Source organism: Euwallacea fornicatus, chromosome 5 (genome assembly GCF_040115645.1).
Source record: "Euwallacea fornicatus isolate EFF26 chromosome 5, ASM4011564v1, whole genome shotgun sequence".
Classification (NCBI taxonomy): Eukaryota; Metazoa; Arthropoda; class Insecta; order Coleoptera; family Curculionidae; genus Euwallacea; species Euwallacea fornicatus.
In genome coordinates this window covers 5,126,414-5,138,906 of record NC_089545.1, presented here as the reverse complement: position 1 = coordinate 5,138,906, position 12,493 = coordinate 5,126,414, and the positions used below count along the sequence as shown (strand labels likewise).

At 41.2% G+C, this 12,493-nt stretch overlaps 2 protein-coding genes across 2 annotated transcripts; one reads left to right on the top strand and one right to left on the bottom strand.

Moving 5' to 3' along the window:
- Positions 1–2,887: 2,887 nt before the first annotated feature.
- On the top strand, positions 2,888–3,507 carry LOC136339230 (uncharacterized). The gene is made up of 2 exons (XM_066282296.1): positions 2,888–3,053; positions 3,113–3,507. Exons 1-2 carry the CDS (start codon positions 2,954–2,956, stop codon positions 3,496–3,498), a joined length of 486 nt encoding a protein of 161 aa, XP_066138393.1. The 5' UTR covers positions 2,888–2,953; the 3' UTR covers positions 3,499–3,507.
- Positions 3,508–9,082: 5,575 nt separating this feature from the next.
- On the bottom strand, positions 9,083–12,341 carry LOC136339144 (luciferin 4-monooxygenase-like). Its single transcript, XM_066282150.1, has 6 exons — positions 11,985–12,341; positions 11,146–11,481; positions 10,576–11,093; positions 10,324–10,513; positions 9,942–10,269; positions 9,083–9,462 (listed from the first exon to the last, which is right to left on the bottom strand). The coding sequence occupies exons 1-6, from the start codon at positions 12,123–12,125 to the stop codon at positions 9,320–9,322; spliced, it is 1,656 nt and encodes a 551-aa protein (XP_066138247.1). The 5' UTR covers positions 12,126–12,341; the 3' UTR covers positions 9,083–9,319.
- Positions 12,342–12,493: the final 152 nt, after the last annotated feature.

Below are 12,493 nucleotides of genomic sequence, written 5' to 3'. Positions count from 1 at the left end.
AACGCAGTTGTGTGGGCCGTCTCCGCCGATGCCTAAGCGCTAATTAAAACCACCGCGAAAAGGCGCTTTTAATTGTTTTCTGAGAGAGTTTCTCGTCAAATGCCGAAAATCCGAGTCCTACGCGGGGACATTCCGGGAGGCCCCACCCAGCTCGATTGTTCCGTACGCGTACGATTGTTCTTTCCCACCGAAACCTGCCCATTTTTTCCACGGAACGGCCTAGATTCGGTGCCACAATAATCGCCTTGAAAACCACGCCAGGAATTCTAAAAAATTAATGCCATATGTCACTCGCGCGAGTGACAACCATTAAGATCTGGTATATACGGGGGCCAAATCAATTTTCCAAAATTAATTCATACGAAAATTCAAACGAAATTTGTTTTCAAACATGCCAACGTTGTCAGTCGCTTTTTCCTAGTGATATAATTTTCCGAAATTCTCCAGTGAGAAACATGGAAATGCCGAAGAAGAAATGACAATGGTGCCATTGAGTGAAAACGTCAGGAAAGCACCAATTTGTAAGATTCAGAAATAGCAAATCCTTTGCAACTAAATCGGAAAAACTAGATGGCCAACTAAAAAAAAAAAGGTAATTTTCGTTGAGTTTTTTTGTGGAAATTTGTAGTATATTTTCCGCCAACCCCCGTATATAAAGGGTGCCAACATGTAAATCAGCATTTACGATGTCATACCGAGAAACTGCATATTATAAACAACTGTTGTCTTGCTCGTGGGTAGATGACATAACTCCCGATTTGATAAGCAAAGGTCGCATACCGCGTTTCCCCGCGGTCTGAATGTATGGCACCGTTCGTGGAAGCAGTTAAGTCCATGGTGAGAACAATTTTTAAGCGTTAGAAATATAGAAAAGTAGTGTCAAATTTACGGGCAATATAATAATCTATACACATAGCGGGACAACTAATTACGCGGTCGGAAAGGAAGCCGGGAAGTTGCAATAAGTTTATCGGCCGGGCAACAATGGCACGAACAAGAGTACCATTCAACCACTATAAATTAACACCGCGGTACGACCATTAATAATCGCTTTTGAATTTTTTCGGTGCGGCCGTGTGCACCTGTACGCAGCGTGTAAGTCTTTGAGCGCGCTATTTATGTAATCGTTATAAATGACGGCTTATGGGGCAGTTTTTTTTTAATTGTTACTTCAAAAATTGCAGGTGGTACCTGCGCGAGTGAGAGATAGGTGGGGGGGGGAGGAGGGCAGAGCGCTTGGTTCCCACAATAATGGGCATAATTGCCGTCCCAGTAACGAGCGAGTGAGTAATTATCACTTACTTTCGCGCACCGGGAAAATAGGAACGGGGCATGCTCCATTGCGCTCGATTATCGGCAGTTGCATCTTCGGTGCTGGGCACTGCTTATCGCAGCCCAGCATCTGCTCGAATAAGAGATTTTATTAAATAGATTTTGATTAAGATAATCGCGGCTATAAATCAGGAATGGCGGCGGCAACGCCGAGAAAGCCACAGTAAGATATTCGCTTCAATTTCGAGACTTTTCCGTCGAAGAGAGACGGAGCATGCAGGCCCCGTAGAAGACTCTCATGGCGAAAAGAGAATGCCGGTAGCCAACCTTTATGGCAAAATTTTGTAGGGCGAAATGTCGTCGTGATACTCGGTAAATAAGGTAAGGTGCCATGTCGCACCCCCTATTAATTTGACATAAATTTTAGGTCCCGGAAAGCAGATTCGGACTTGATTTGTTGCGGAACAATTTTTTATACACCTTATTGCTAAGGCAAATTCAACTTTGAAAGGGACTACAGTTGAATGTAACAGAAATTTCCTAACAGCTCTTCTAAGTGTTTATTGAGATTGGCGAACTGACCATGTTGCGCTTAACACTTGTTTCTCAAAACAACTGTCATATTTTAGCATTGGCGCTATCTGAGTAGGCAACGTTGCCAAACCATGCTCAAAATTCGATGAGATTCTGCTATTGTTAATTCCCATGAATTTAATTGTGTCACAACATCGACATAATAACTCAGCACATGTCTAATAAAATTTGAAATTTGTTAGATTTTAAACCTCATTCGTACGTTGAATTCACCCACCGTTATTAAAAGTTATTTATGCAGACACGAAATCAAGAATCCAATGTCCAAAAACTTTGGGGAGTTTTTGCATGACGCATATTAGCGTGTTCCCGTATTTAGTCCTACATCAGATCCAATTTGATTTACGGTGTTTACTACCAAAGTCCACATTATTTATCGAAAGACGCCGCAAAAGTAACAGTGGCGCAGTAAAGAGCGGGAAAAAAACAGTGGTGCGCGCACAGTGGGACAGCGACCAAATCAAGATACATAGGCTCCTAATTACCGGCGAACGGCGAATGAGTTATAACGGCCTTAAGAAGATGTAATGCCCGGAGTCGCAAACAATAAATAAATGTAATGCCCGTGACGCCATAAATTCGAAGTGAATAATCGCGGAGTGGCGGTTGCGAGAAAAATGCGACCAAATGACCGAAAGAAGTGGAGGAATGCCCCTGATAAATGTCCATTATTAAATAATAAATCTGCGAGCCCGTGGCGAAAAATTAGAGCTGATAACCGAAATAGAAATAGCTCTTTGATTGTAAAAAGAGATAGAGAGAAGAGCGAATTTATGGGCTCTATTTCGATACATTAAATGGGATACTTCGCATTGCTTTTCGCTTAATAATAGAAACTCACGCCGATGGACGATTTTAAAAATACCCGCCTCCCATTCCAGCAAAAACGCCTGGCATTACTATGGCGGAGGAATCGTCTGTCTGCGGTCACCGATTATTTGTATTTATAATCAGAAGCGATGACTAATGCCAATGATTCAATATTTGCTATAAACAATTTGTTTCCACGTATGTTATAATCACAATCTTCGAGTACTGCTCGCTGATATGGCAAATTTAGTCGCTTTAGCTGTGTTTATAAGTCAAGATGATGATCATTTATCTCATAGTGATTTTTAGTTTAAAATCCGTTAACTGCATCCAGTGCTATCAGTGTTACCTAGCAGAAAAACCCTACTACATTAACGGTAAGCGTATGCTGCCATGCACCTACACTTAGTAAAAAAATAAATTTATCAAATGGCAGAGAAAGTTGTCCGTATCTGCACTCAATTCGACTATTCAGACGACTATCTTGTGGACTGCCCAAAGTCCACTTTTTGTTACAAAAAGACTGTCCGAGATGTGTTTTATGGCACAGAGTACGTAAGGGAGGAGAGGGGCTGCGCCCTGCAACTCTATACCGGTCAAAGGTACGACGAGATTTTAGGGTGGAAGCAGGAAAGTAGAGTAGTGGAAAATGCTTATCAAAGGGGGTGCAAGAAGGTCGAAGACTATGGACAGAAAATTGTAGACGTGGAGGAGTGTTATTGTGATAGTTACAATTTGTGCAATTCAGGAATGAGAATTGAGGGCCAGCTCGCTATGTTTGTTACGAGTTTTGGTTTCATTAAATGTTTTTATTATGGTTAGTGCTAGCCATGGGGAGTTTTATTATATTCGATTATTAGTAAGATCTGGAAATAACAATTAAGGGATGAGCGCAAGCCATTTTTTTAAATTGCAAATTTAATTAGTGGTTCGATTACTTAAACATCTCGATTTTTAGTTGCATTCGAATCCTGAAGGATGCAGACGGAGAGAGTAAGGACCGGGGTGATGTAGGCAATTTTGTTGATCAAATAGTAGTCCTTGTTATGTACGTTTAATACAACCAGTCTAGATACCAACACGTTTAGCCCTAAATAACCCCTTTTCATGTAGAGGTCTATTATTAAGACTAATAGCTTTTACCACGACCCATATTTTTTTAATTGCACCACTAACTACAGGTGGTTCCCCCAAGCCATAGACGTACCAAAAGAGCTTCCCATTCTGCTTACACCTCCTCAGTGATGTATAGCGCCACCCCTGTACCCAACAGAAAAAAATCCGTCAATTTCGAATTAAGAAGCCTGCCCCGGAGCAGGTGCCCCCGCTCATACACGAAATGAATCAAATCACCAGGTTTCAAGACAGGTGGATCTGCCGGCTTCAATTTTGACGTGGATGCGCGTCAAGATAAGATACACCAAGGGGGGTCAACAGGACGCCCCTGCGACTCATTAAGACCGTCCGAACCTCCTCTGCATAGGCGAAAACTATGCGGCGTCATTATGAGTTAACGACGGCTGAAAAATGTATCGCTCGGTATATGACATTCATTACGTAGGAATTTCCAATGTACGCTGCCTAGGAAGGCACTTATAGAGCAATATTCCGGTTGATATATGTCTCGGTGGCCAAGAATTCACGGTACTCACCGTGGAGGTTTTTCATATTTCTGCCCGGGGAATGCACTGCTCAGGAGGAATCTCGTTTCATCTCTCTCATTTTCTCTCGTTCTCTATTTCAGTCGGCATTTTTTAATTATCGACTCGTTGTTTCGCGGGGCTTATTAGTAGGAGTCGCACCGACTCAAAGCTCCGCGATATTTTTGCTCCTCATATCTGCACCTAATTATTATTAATACGAACGGAACGGTCCGGTCGACTTTTATTGTTCTACTTGACAAAACACGCCTCTCCAAACGAAGAATAATAGCTATTACTGTGCATAATGTCCAGTTATTCGTTCGTTTTTAAGCTGAGCGAGACCGGTCGCTGTTATTGCTTACTTAACTAGGTGAGAACGTTTCGTCCGAGGACAAGACGTCCTCGGGGAGAGGTCACTACCGTCTAATTAAGTCCGAGAAATGTGAAAAGACCGTCCCGGTCGCTCGTAAATATTCGCCTCGGTTGCGTGGGAACCGCGGAAATTAAAGAAAACACCGACAGACCTGCATGTTTATGAAATAATTGTTTTGCCACGACATATCACAGGGATGGTCGAAATAGTCCTCCTCCTAAAAGCAATTCTGAAGACCTCCTGGCATCATTTCTACCAGCAATTCTCAAGCTCTCTGCAAGCAGCAACATTTTAAAGGTTTAAAGTCCATTAGAACAGTTGTCAAAAATGTATCTGGGCTCCGTAAAAAAAACATAATTTTTCAAGAATTAGAAAATTATATAATTTTTAAAGTAATTTTTGGGCTCGACTATCACAAATATGCACCACTGTCCTATTTCCCTGTATGATAAGCGCCCTTTAGAGGAACAACTCTTAATCGCCATGCAACTAAAAGAGGCCGCAATATATTCCCAAATTAAACCGTAATTTGTTTTATTTAGTTCCTTGTAGTTTGTATCATGTTAATATTTTCAACTAAAATTATGAAAGAAAAATTGTGCTTTTCTAGAGAAAATTTAGGATACTGACGCTGAAGACTTGTGAAAATTGTGTAAAAACGTTCATTTAGAGTTAACCACTTTCGCCCCCCGAACTCTTTGGAAATCGAGGATAGAGCTTCAACTATGAATGTTCTGAGAGATGAACATGTAGCTAAATGGTGCGAGATGTCAATTTACATGACAAATATCATTGGCGGTCAAGATGCACAGGGAGATTTTTCTAATTTTTTTCCAAATTCTCGTTAACCGAAGGGAAAACCTTATCGACTGGTTAATAAACCGTAATTACCGTACGCGGTGGCCCCGCTGTTTATTTTTATTTGTTGGGTGGCTTGATTGGAAACGTCTTGGCCAGACACGGCATAATGATATCGCGGGTGTAGGCCTTCATTATGTGAAAAAGCGGCTCAAAAAAAACTTTTTAATAAGGCCTCTCTCTTATTCACAACTTATACAACTTTCACGTGAGGCATCCGCCGCGTTCGCAGTTGCCCCGTTCGCTCACCAATCTCTGAATCCCTTGTTGATTCCCTCAAATAAAAAATTGAGTTAGGAGCGTCGTGCGTGATTTTCGAGAGGGCTGGAAGACATGACTCAATGAGATAAAACAAGGAGTTTTACATTGAAATGGGGGTTTGTTGCGACGTGGAATTACGAACGCAGCGAGGCCTAAAGGCGCTACCGCAATTCGACTGAAAGATAATCGCCAGTGTACGCCGTTGATCACAATAATCAAAGGGCAATCAAGGAGGCGAATCGGAGGAGGAAGACGCGAAGCATCAAGGTCGCTGGCAGCGGCCACTTACAGGTATTTATTTACATTATCTTACAATTTTAAATAATTGCGTTTTATCTAATAACTAAACTCATATCCGGCGACACTGCGGTGGTCCCTCCAAGTTCCTCAAACCGAACGCGAATTTGGATTTTTCTCTTAACAGACGTTGACATATAATTATTTATTCAATACGCACCTGAACGCTGCGGGGCCTGGCCAGCCGGACAATAACGCGCGCACTCGTTCAAATAACTTTCGAGCTGCCGATTAATAATTAAAAGTTTGACCACCTAAGGCCACCCGGTTACGGCGGCCGCCATTTTCTCGGAGAAAAACGGTACCGACTGAGAACTTACGAGTTCCAATGCTCCTCTTGCCTCCCCTACTGAGTTTACAGGTAAATAATGCCCCAATTAGGAGTCTGCTAAGCGGTCGTTATACCGAGTGACACAGGGAATAGAGGACAAGCAATATAATATATTTCTTAAGAGAATTTTGTCGCCATATTAAATCCGGCTATCCAGCGTTTTATATTAACTGGCTCTAAGGGACGTGACTTTACTCTGGCAGTTCTGTCAAAAATTACCTCAACGAAAATTATGTCCATGATGGCATCATAAGTAGGCCGCTCCACGCATGGAAATGCAATTTATTTCTTATTTCCGTTAATTTTCACTAGACATTCGGGATTTGTTTACACCAAATTTGAATATTGAAAAGGTTAAATATGCGGAACGTAAAAATTCCTGTTTCCAGGCAATTACACCAAGTTATTAACACGCAATCCATTAGACCCAGCGACAATGGGCATGCATTATGCAATCGCACCCACGACATCACCTATTTTACCTATTGATATAACTGTGCGCCATTTATACGGGGTGTAGCCGAAAATTTGTCACCTCGACGCGTGAAAAAAGGCGAATTCGTCAATTAGGCGGCATTGTGCCGCAATGCAAGAGGTAATACCGATCAAACAAGACAAATCTCTAGTCTTTAAGCCGTGACTTATTGTAATATCGCCCACCAAGTCATTGTTGCGGCTATTACGAGGGCCCCAGATACATAAACAAACAATCCGTTGCGCCCCAGGCAAGGCAGCCGATAAGGTCGGCGTGGAAAAAACTGGCTACTAGTTGCATAAAACTGACTTATGGCCATTGTTTGCGCTCGGAATTCGAAAAATTAAAGGTCCTTCAAGGCTGCCGTTGCCTGCCTGCGCGAGAAACGCCCACACGTCACGATCCGTACAGCTAAATAAACTACTTTAATAAGTAGCGTTCGCATATAAACGCGACATTTCTGGATAATGGTGACGTAAGAAGTTTTACGCCGCTCTAAATGCGTCCGCCTAGACAAAACTAATAAATAGATTCTGTCTGGTTTCTGGATTTAGCACCTGCCTGACCTTATCCAACCGCATTATGACTGGGCCGTTTCACAGTCTAGAGCATTTTCTGGATTTTGGAATTTTTGCCGCGCAACAATGAGTTATGACTGCGCTAGATGCATCTGGTGCTCTTCGCACGTCAAAAGTTCCCACCTCAAATTCGGATTTAAAATTTTTTTTTAAGGTGGAAAGGAAGAAGATTAATTCGACATAATTCTCCCTAATCCTCTAAAGTCATTATTTCAATTTTTGTGTTGATGGTTACTAAAAGTGATATGTATTAGCGATGACTGTCTTTTTTGAAGGTATGAAGTTGACCTCTTAAAAAAAAAAGCGTCAAATAAAAAGAAACTACATATTTTAATTAACAAAAGGGAATGTGTGGCCTTTTGTTCAGCAAACCTTGATAACACTTGGTTACTTATACTTAAACAAGAGGTCAATATCTAACACATAAAAAGAAACTAAAGATTAAAACAAAAAACTGAATTTAAAAAATACAGGGTGATTGCTTCAAATCAACCTTATGGAACGAGCAATTAATTTTGGCAACATAAATGAGCGATATTTTAATAATTCACTTCTCATATGCTTTAGTTTACCGTTTATTTTCGTTTTTCAACTAATTTTTTCGAGGTCTGAAAGACGGTGACTACTGTTTTAAATTAGTTTTAACTGAAAATAATGTACAGTTCCACCACTCTAACAAACTGGATTAGTGTGTGAGGCGTCATTTCCAAAAAATAAAAGAAATGACTATATGGTAACACTCGACACTGGACTATACTACCAGTTTCAAGTACGGCCCTGACTTTCTTTTTGATAATCAAAATATTTACTTACATTGACTTTGGGCTTCATCTAGATGTTGTTTTGTGGTCATGTGACTTCGAACACACAAACGTAAACGACGCGATATTTTCGATATTGTCAAAAAAAAATTACATATTGCAAGTTCGATCTTTTATCTATTTTCACTCAGACGCAACCTGGTAGGAACACTCACTAGGTTTCTATGAAATTACCCTTCAAGTCCGCACAAATTTTTCAAAGTGTTCTACATTTTTTCACTCGAAATTCGATGTTTTTCGGCACTAACGCGGGAAGAAATCGGAGACGCCATCAATACTGACAACCGAAGGGTCATTGTTTTGTTTCCAAAGCCTTCTTGATGAAAAGCGTCGTTTTTATGTTACATATTTTTGCAAAACCACGTGTCGATTTGTCTGTGCTAAATTGTGAATTGAGCCCAGTTGTGTTTGCAATTAGCTTTATGAGCTCGACACGAGAATTGGAACCTTTTCGGAGTTTTCTTGTTATTGAAAACGTGAATTAGACTTTAAGGTTAAATTAGCAGTTGGGTATTAGGTTATACACAAACGTTAGAGCAGCACCTATTTTTTGATATTGTTTAAAAGAAAACGACTTACGGAATTTAATTAATTAAACTATTAATTAACTTTCCGTAAATTTTACGTCACTATTCTTGTTGTACTATTTCTAAACAGGCCCAACTGCAATGTCATCATATCGGTGACTGTTATTCGGCAAGGCCATGTTGCCAGACCATTTCTGCATTGCCAAATTCTAGGGGTGTCGAATAAATGAACAAATTCCAAATTACAAACTTAAAACATTGTTTATTGTTATGCAGTATTCGAAAATTTCCATGTGCGATAATTGTGAACGTCGACGTTGATTTATATACGGTATGCTAATGGGGTTTTGTTAGAGTGCGGGGCCGCCCCCGCTGCAGGGCCGCACTGGCCGCAGCACACAATGAGGGGCGCGCCGCGCGACATCTGTCACATTTCCTGTGTGCCCACACCACCCCCGAATCATCGCATTTCTAAACGTTTAAAGCTTGGACCGGATTGAAGTTTTGTGCCTCTTGAGTATTTCCCTCAACTGTCTTCGCAGGATTTTGCCGCTGAGATTCTTCGGAATACTTTCAACGAAAATTACTCCACCTCGGAGACGCTTGTGGGGCGACACCAACCCTAGTGTTACAACCTTAAGTTTTTCTACCACAATAATTAAAAACAGACATATGACCTGATCCTAATGTTTGGCAACGCCATACCAGTCAGTTGTGCCAAACAAGTAGGTCACGTGTTTTCAGCGCGTATTACTAGTTCCAAAAAGCTGCGTTTCGATCATACATTTAACCCTCCTCAGGGCTATGACCCATATGAAGAAGAAATTGTTACGTACACAATACAACACAAAAATTCTTTCATCGTTCTGTACGCCTCGTAGTCATGTTATTCGGTTATTAATTATTGAAGAAACCAAACTATATGCTCGAAACGTCGGCTTTTTGAAGTAACAAGGAGTTTCATTGCTAACCTCGAATGCACTAATTCATTTGTTGGGTAATTATTGTTTCTACTGTTGTCAGTTTTCTTTATTTAAGCTTAGGATAACACCCAACAGATGTCGCTCAGTAATATGTGCATACCGAATATTCTATACTTACCCTGGATATACTCCTGCACTTCTTTCTCAGTTAATTCATCATTCTTTTTAACGACAAAGGCCAGTGGTAGTTCGCCGGCATTTCTATCGGGCAGTCCCACCACCCCTGCGTCACTTATCTTGGGGTGGTTGATGAGAATTGCCTCCAATTCGGCGGGGGCGACTTGAAACGCGTTATATTTGATAAGCTCCTTCATTCTGTCTACAACATAAAAATACCCATCTTCGTCATAATACCCCATGTCTCCGCTTTTTAACCATCCGTCCGAAGTGAATGTTTCTTTAGTTGCTTGCTTATTGCCGTAGTAACCCATCATCACCAAGGGACCCTGTGAAGTGATTCCATGATGATTCCATGATTGTGCTAGAGAATTGAGTGGTACCTTCCAGCAAAACTCCCCAATTTGCCTCGGTCCCAGTGATCGACCAGTTGCTGGATCCCTAACTTTTCCCGACATGTAATTGACCAACGTCCCACAAGAACCTGGCCTTTGATCGCCTTGGCGTATCATGGTCACTGCCAGGGTGGTTTCGGTGAGACCGTAACCTTGACGCATATCCTCACAGTTCAGCCTGCGCTAAACAGATTCTTTATTTCCCGAATTACTCCACTGGATGTAGCTAGCGTTGCATACCGTCTTTTCACTTCTTCCTCCAAATCCTTGCTTAAGGGCGCGGCCCCGCATAACACGTGCTTCACTGTACTCAGATCATACCTTAGCACTTTATCGGATTTGGCCAGGAACAAAGCCATTGGCGGCGAAATCATTAAGGTGTCCAAACCATAGTCTTGAATTGACCTCAAAAATACATCCTCATCAAATCGCTTCATGAAGATGATGGTGTAGCCCGACAAGAGGTGTCTAAAGCTTACAATATGGCCAAAGGCATGGAAAAATGGCAATAGTCCCAACTGGTTCTCTGTGACCGTGATTTCATCCAGAAAGTGAAGAAATGAGATGCTCAAGCATCGATGGGAGAGAACCACGCCTTTGGGCAAACCGGTAGTGCCGGAGGAGCAGAAGATTAATGAAACGGTGTTTTCTGGCCGGCCTTCAGCTGGATGGAAGGTTTTTGGATCCACAATTTTCCCTTTAAGGACGTTTTCTATGAACTTATCCAGGTTCTCAACTGAATCGTGGGTTTCATTCCCCTAATTCACCATTAATAGCAATTTAGCGATCAATAGCATCAGCAAAACTTACAAATAGAACTATTCTTTCAATTGAGGACGTGGTCGTCCTCTTCAGCTGTCGAAACTTGTCCAACACCCCCGCAGAGCAAAACACCAATTTAGGGTTGCTGATGCCGAGCACGTGCTGCAGCTCGTAGGGGGTGTAAAAGTGGCTGACGGGGGCGGAAATTGAGCCGTTCAAGAGGGCGGCGAATATGGGGATGAAATAGTCCAGGCAGTTTTCGCTGCAAATAGCGATCACCGTACCTTGGCCCTGGTAGCCCAACGCGTGCAACGCCGTTGCCAAGTTTACGCACTTTTGTAGAAATTGCGAATATAGGAGTGTTTCCCGGGTGAAGGCGTCTATCTGAAAATGTGCAAAAGTGGCTCTTTGCCTGGGAAATTATTCGTCATAAATTTAGGAAAATGAATATTAGGTGCCTATAATAGTGGCAGTCCTTGACCAGCGAGCTCTTCTCAAAATTTTGGAAGCTTTTAGGATTTTGCAAGATGACAAAGTTTAAGTTTAAAAAATTTGAGTTTTTCGGCTTTGAGTCGAGCCATGTAACTTTTTCTAGAGGATTTCACAGTTATGTCAAAACCTGAGGCTTTTTCTACGCAAGCAATAACCTTTGCTTTCCAACACAATTCGACGTATGTCAAAAAAAAAAAATGCGCAGCGCTACATTGCCATTTTCCATCCCTAATAAAATCTTTTTAATTCCATACTGTATTGTAGTTCTACCCCAAATATGAACCGAAGTTTTGATTTTTACATTGTCTAATATGATTACATATCATACTAAGTAAATATATAATCTTTTTATCACTGATTGAACTTTGAGACGCAACAATTGCGAGACAACTTACCATAGCCAGCTTTCCCTTAGGTCTGCTTAACAGAGATGTCAGAATGTCCTTTCCCAGCAATTCCTGCGAAATTGAACCAGATGGAGAAGGTCCATGGAGAACATATGTATTGTCCTCTTGAATGTTGCAATTCTCGTCCATAACTACAGCAATGTGAATTAAATGGAATTGAATAGATGTAAAAGGACGACTGACTGAACGTTGAACACAAAGAAAAAGTGTTTAATTATGGTTTGACCTTAACTGATAACGATTGCCGTAATATTGTTTGTTTGAATCAACTTTGGAACGGTACAGGGTGTAATAATAAATTATACGAAAACTTATTCAAAATGGTTTTTTAAGTAAAATATAAATAAATGAAAAGCTTCAGAAATTGCTGAAGCTTTAACGCCGTGATTAACAATTGTTCTACCAAACAGAAATCATCTTACTTTGACACGAATGACGTCAATTAACGTGGTTGGACTACAATGACGGGAGGCCATTATTGTACTCGAAGAAGTAGG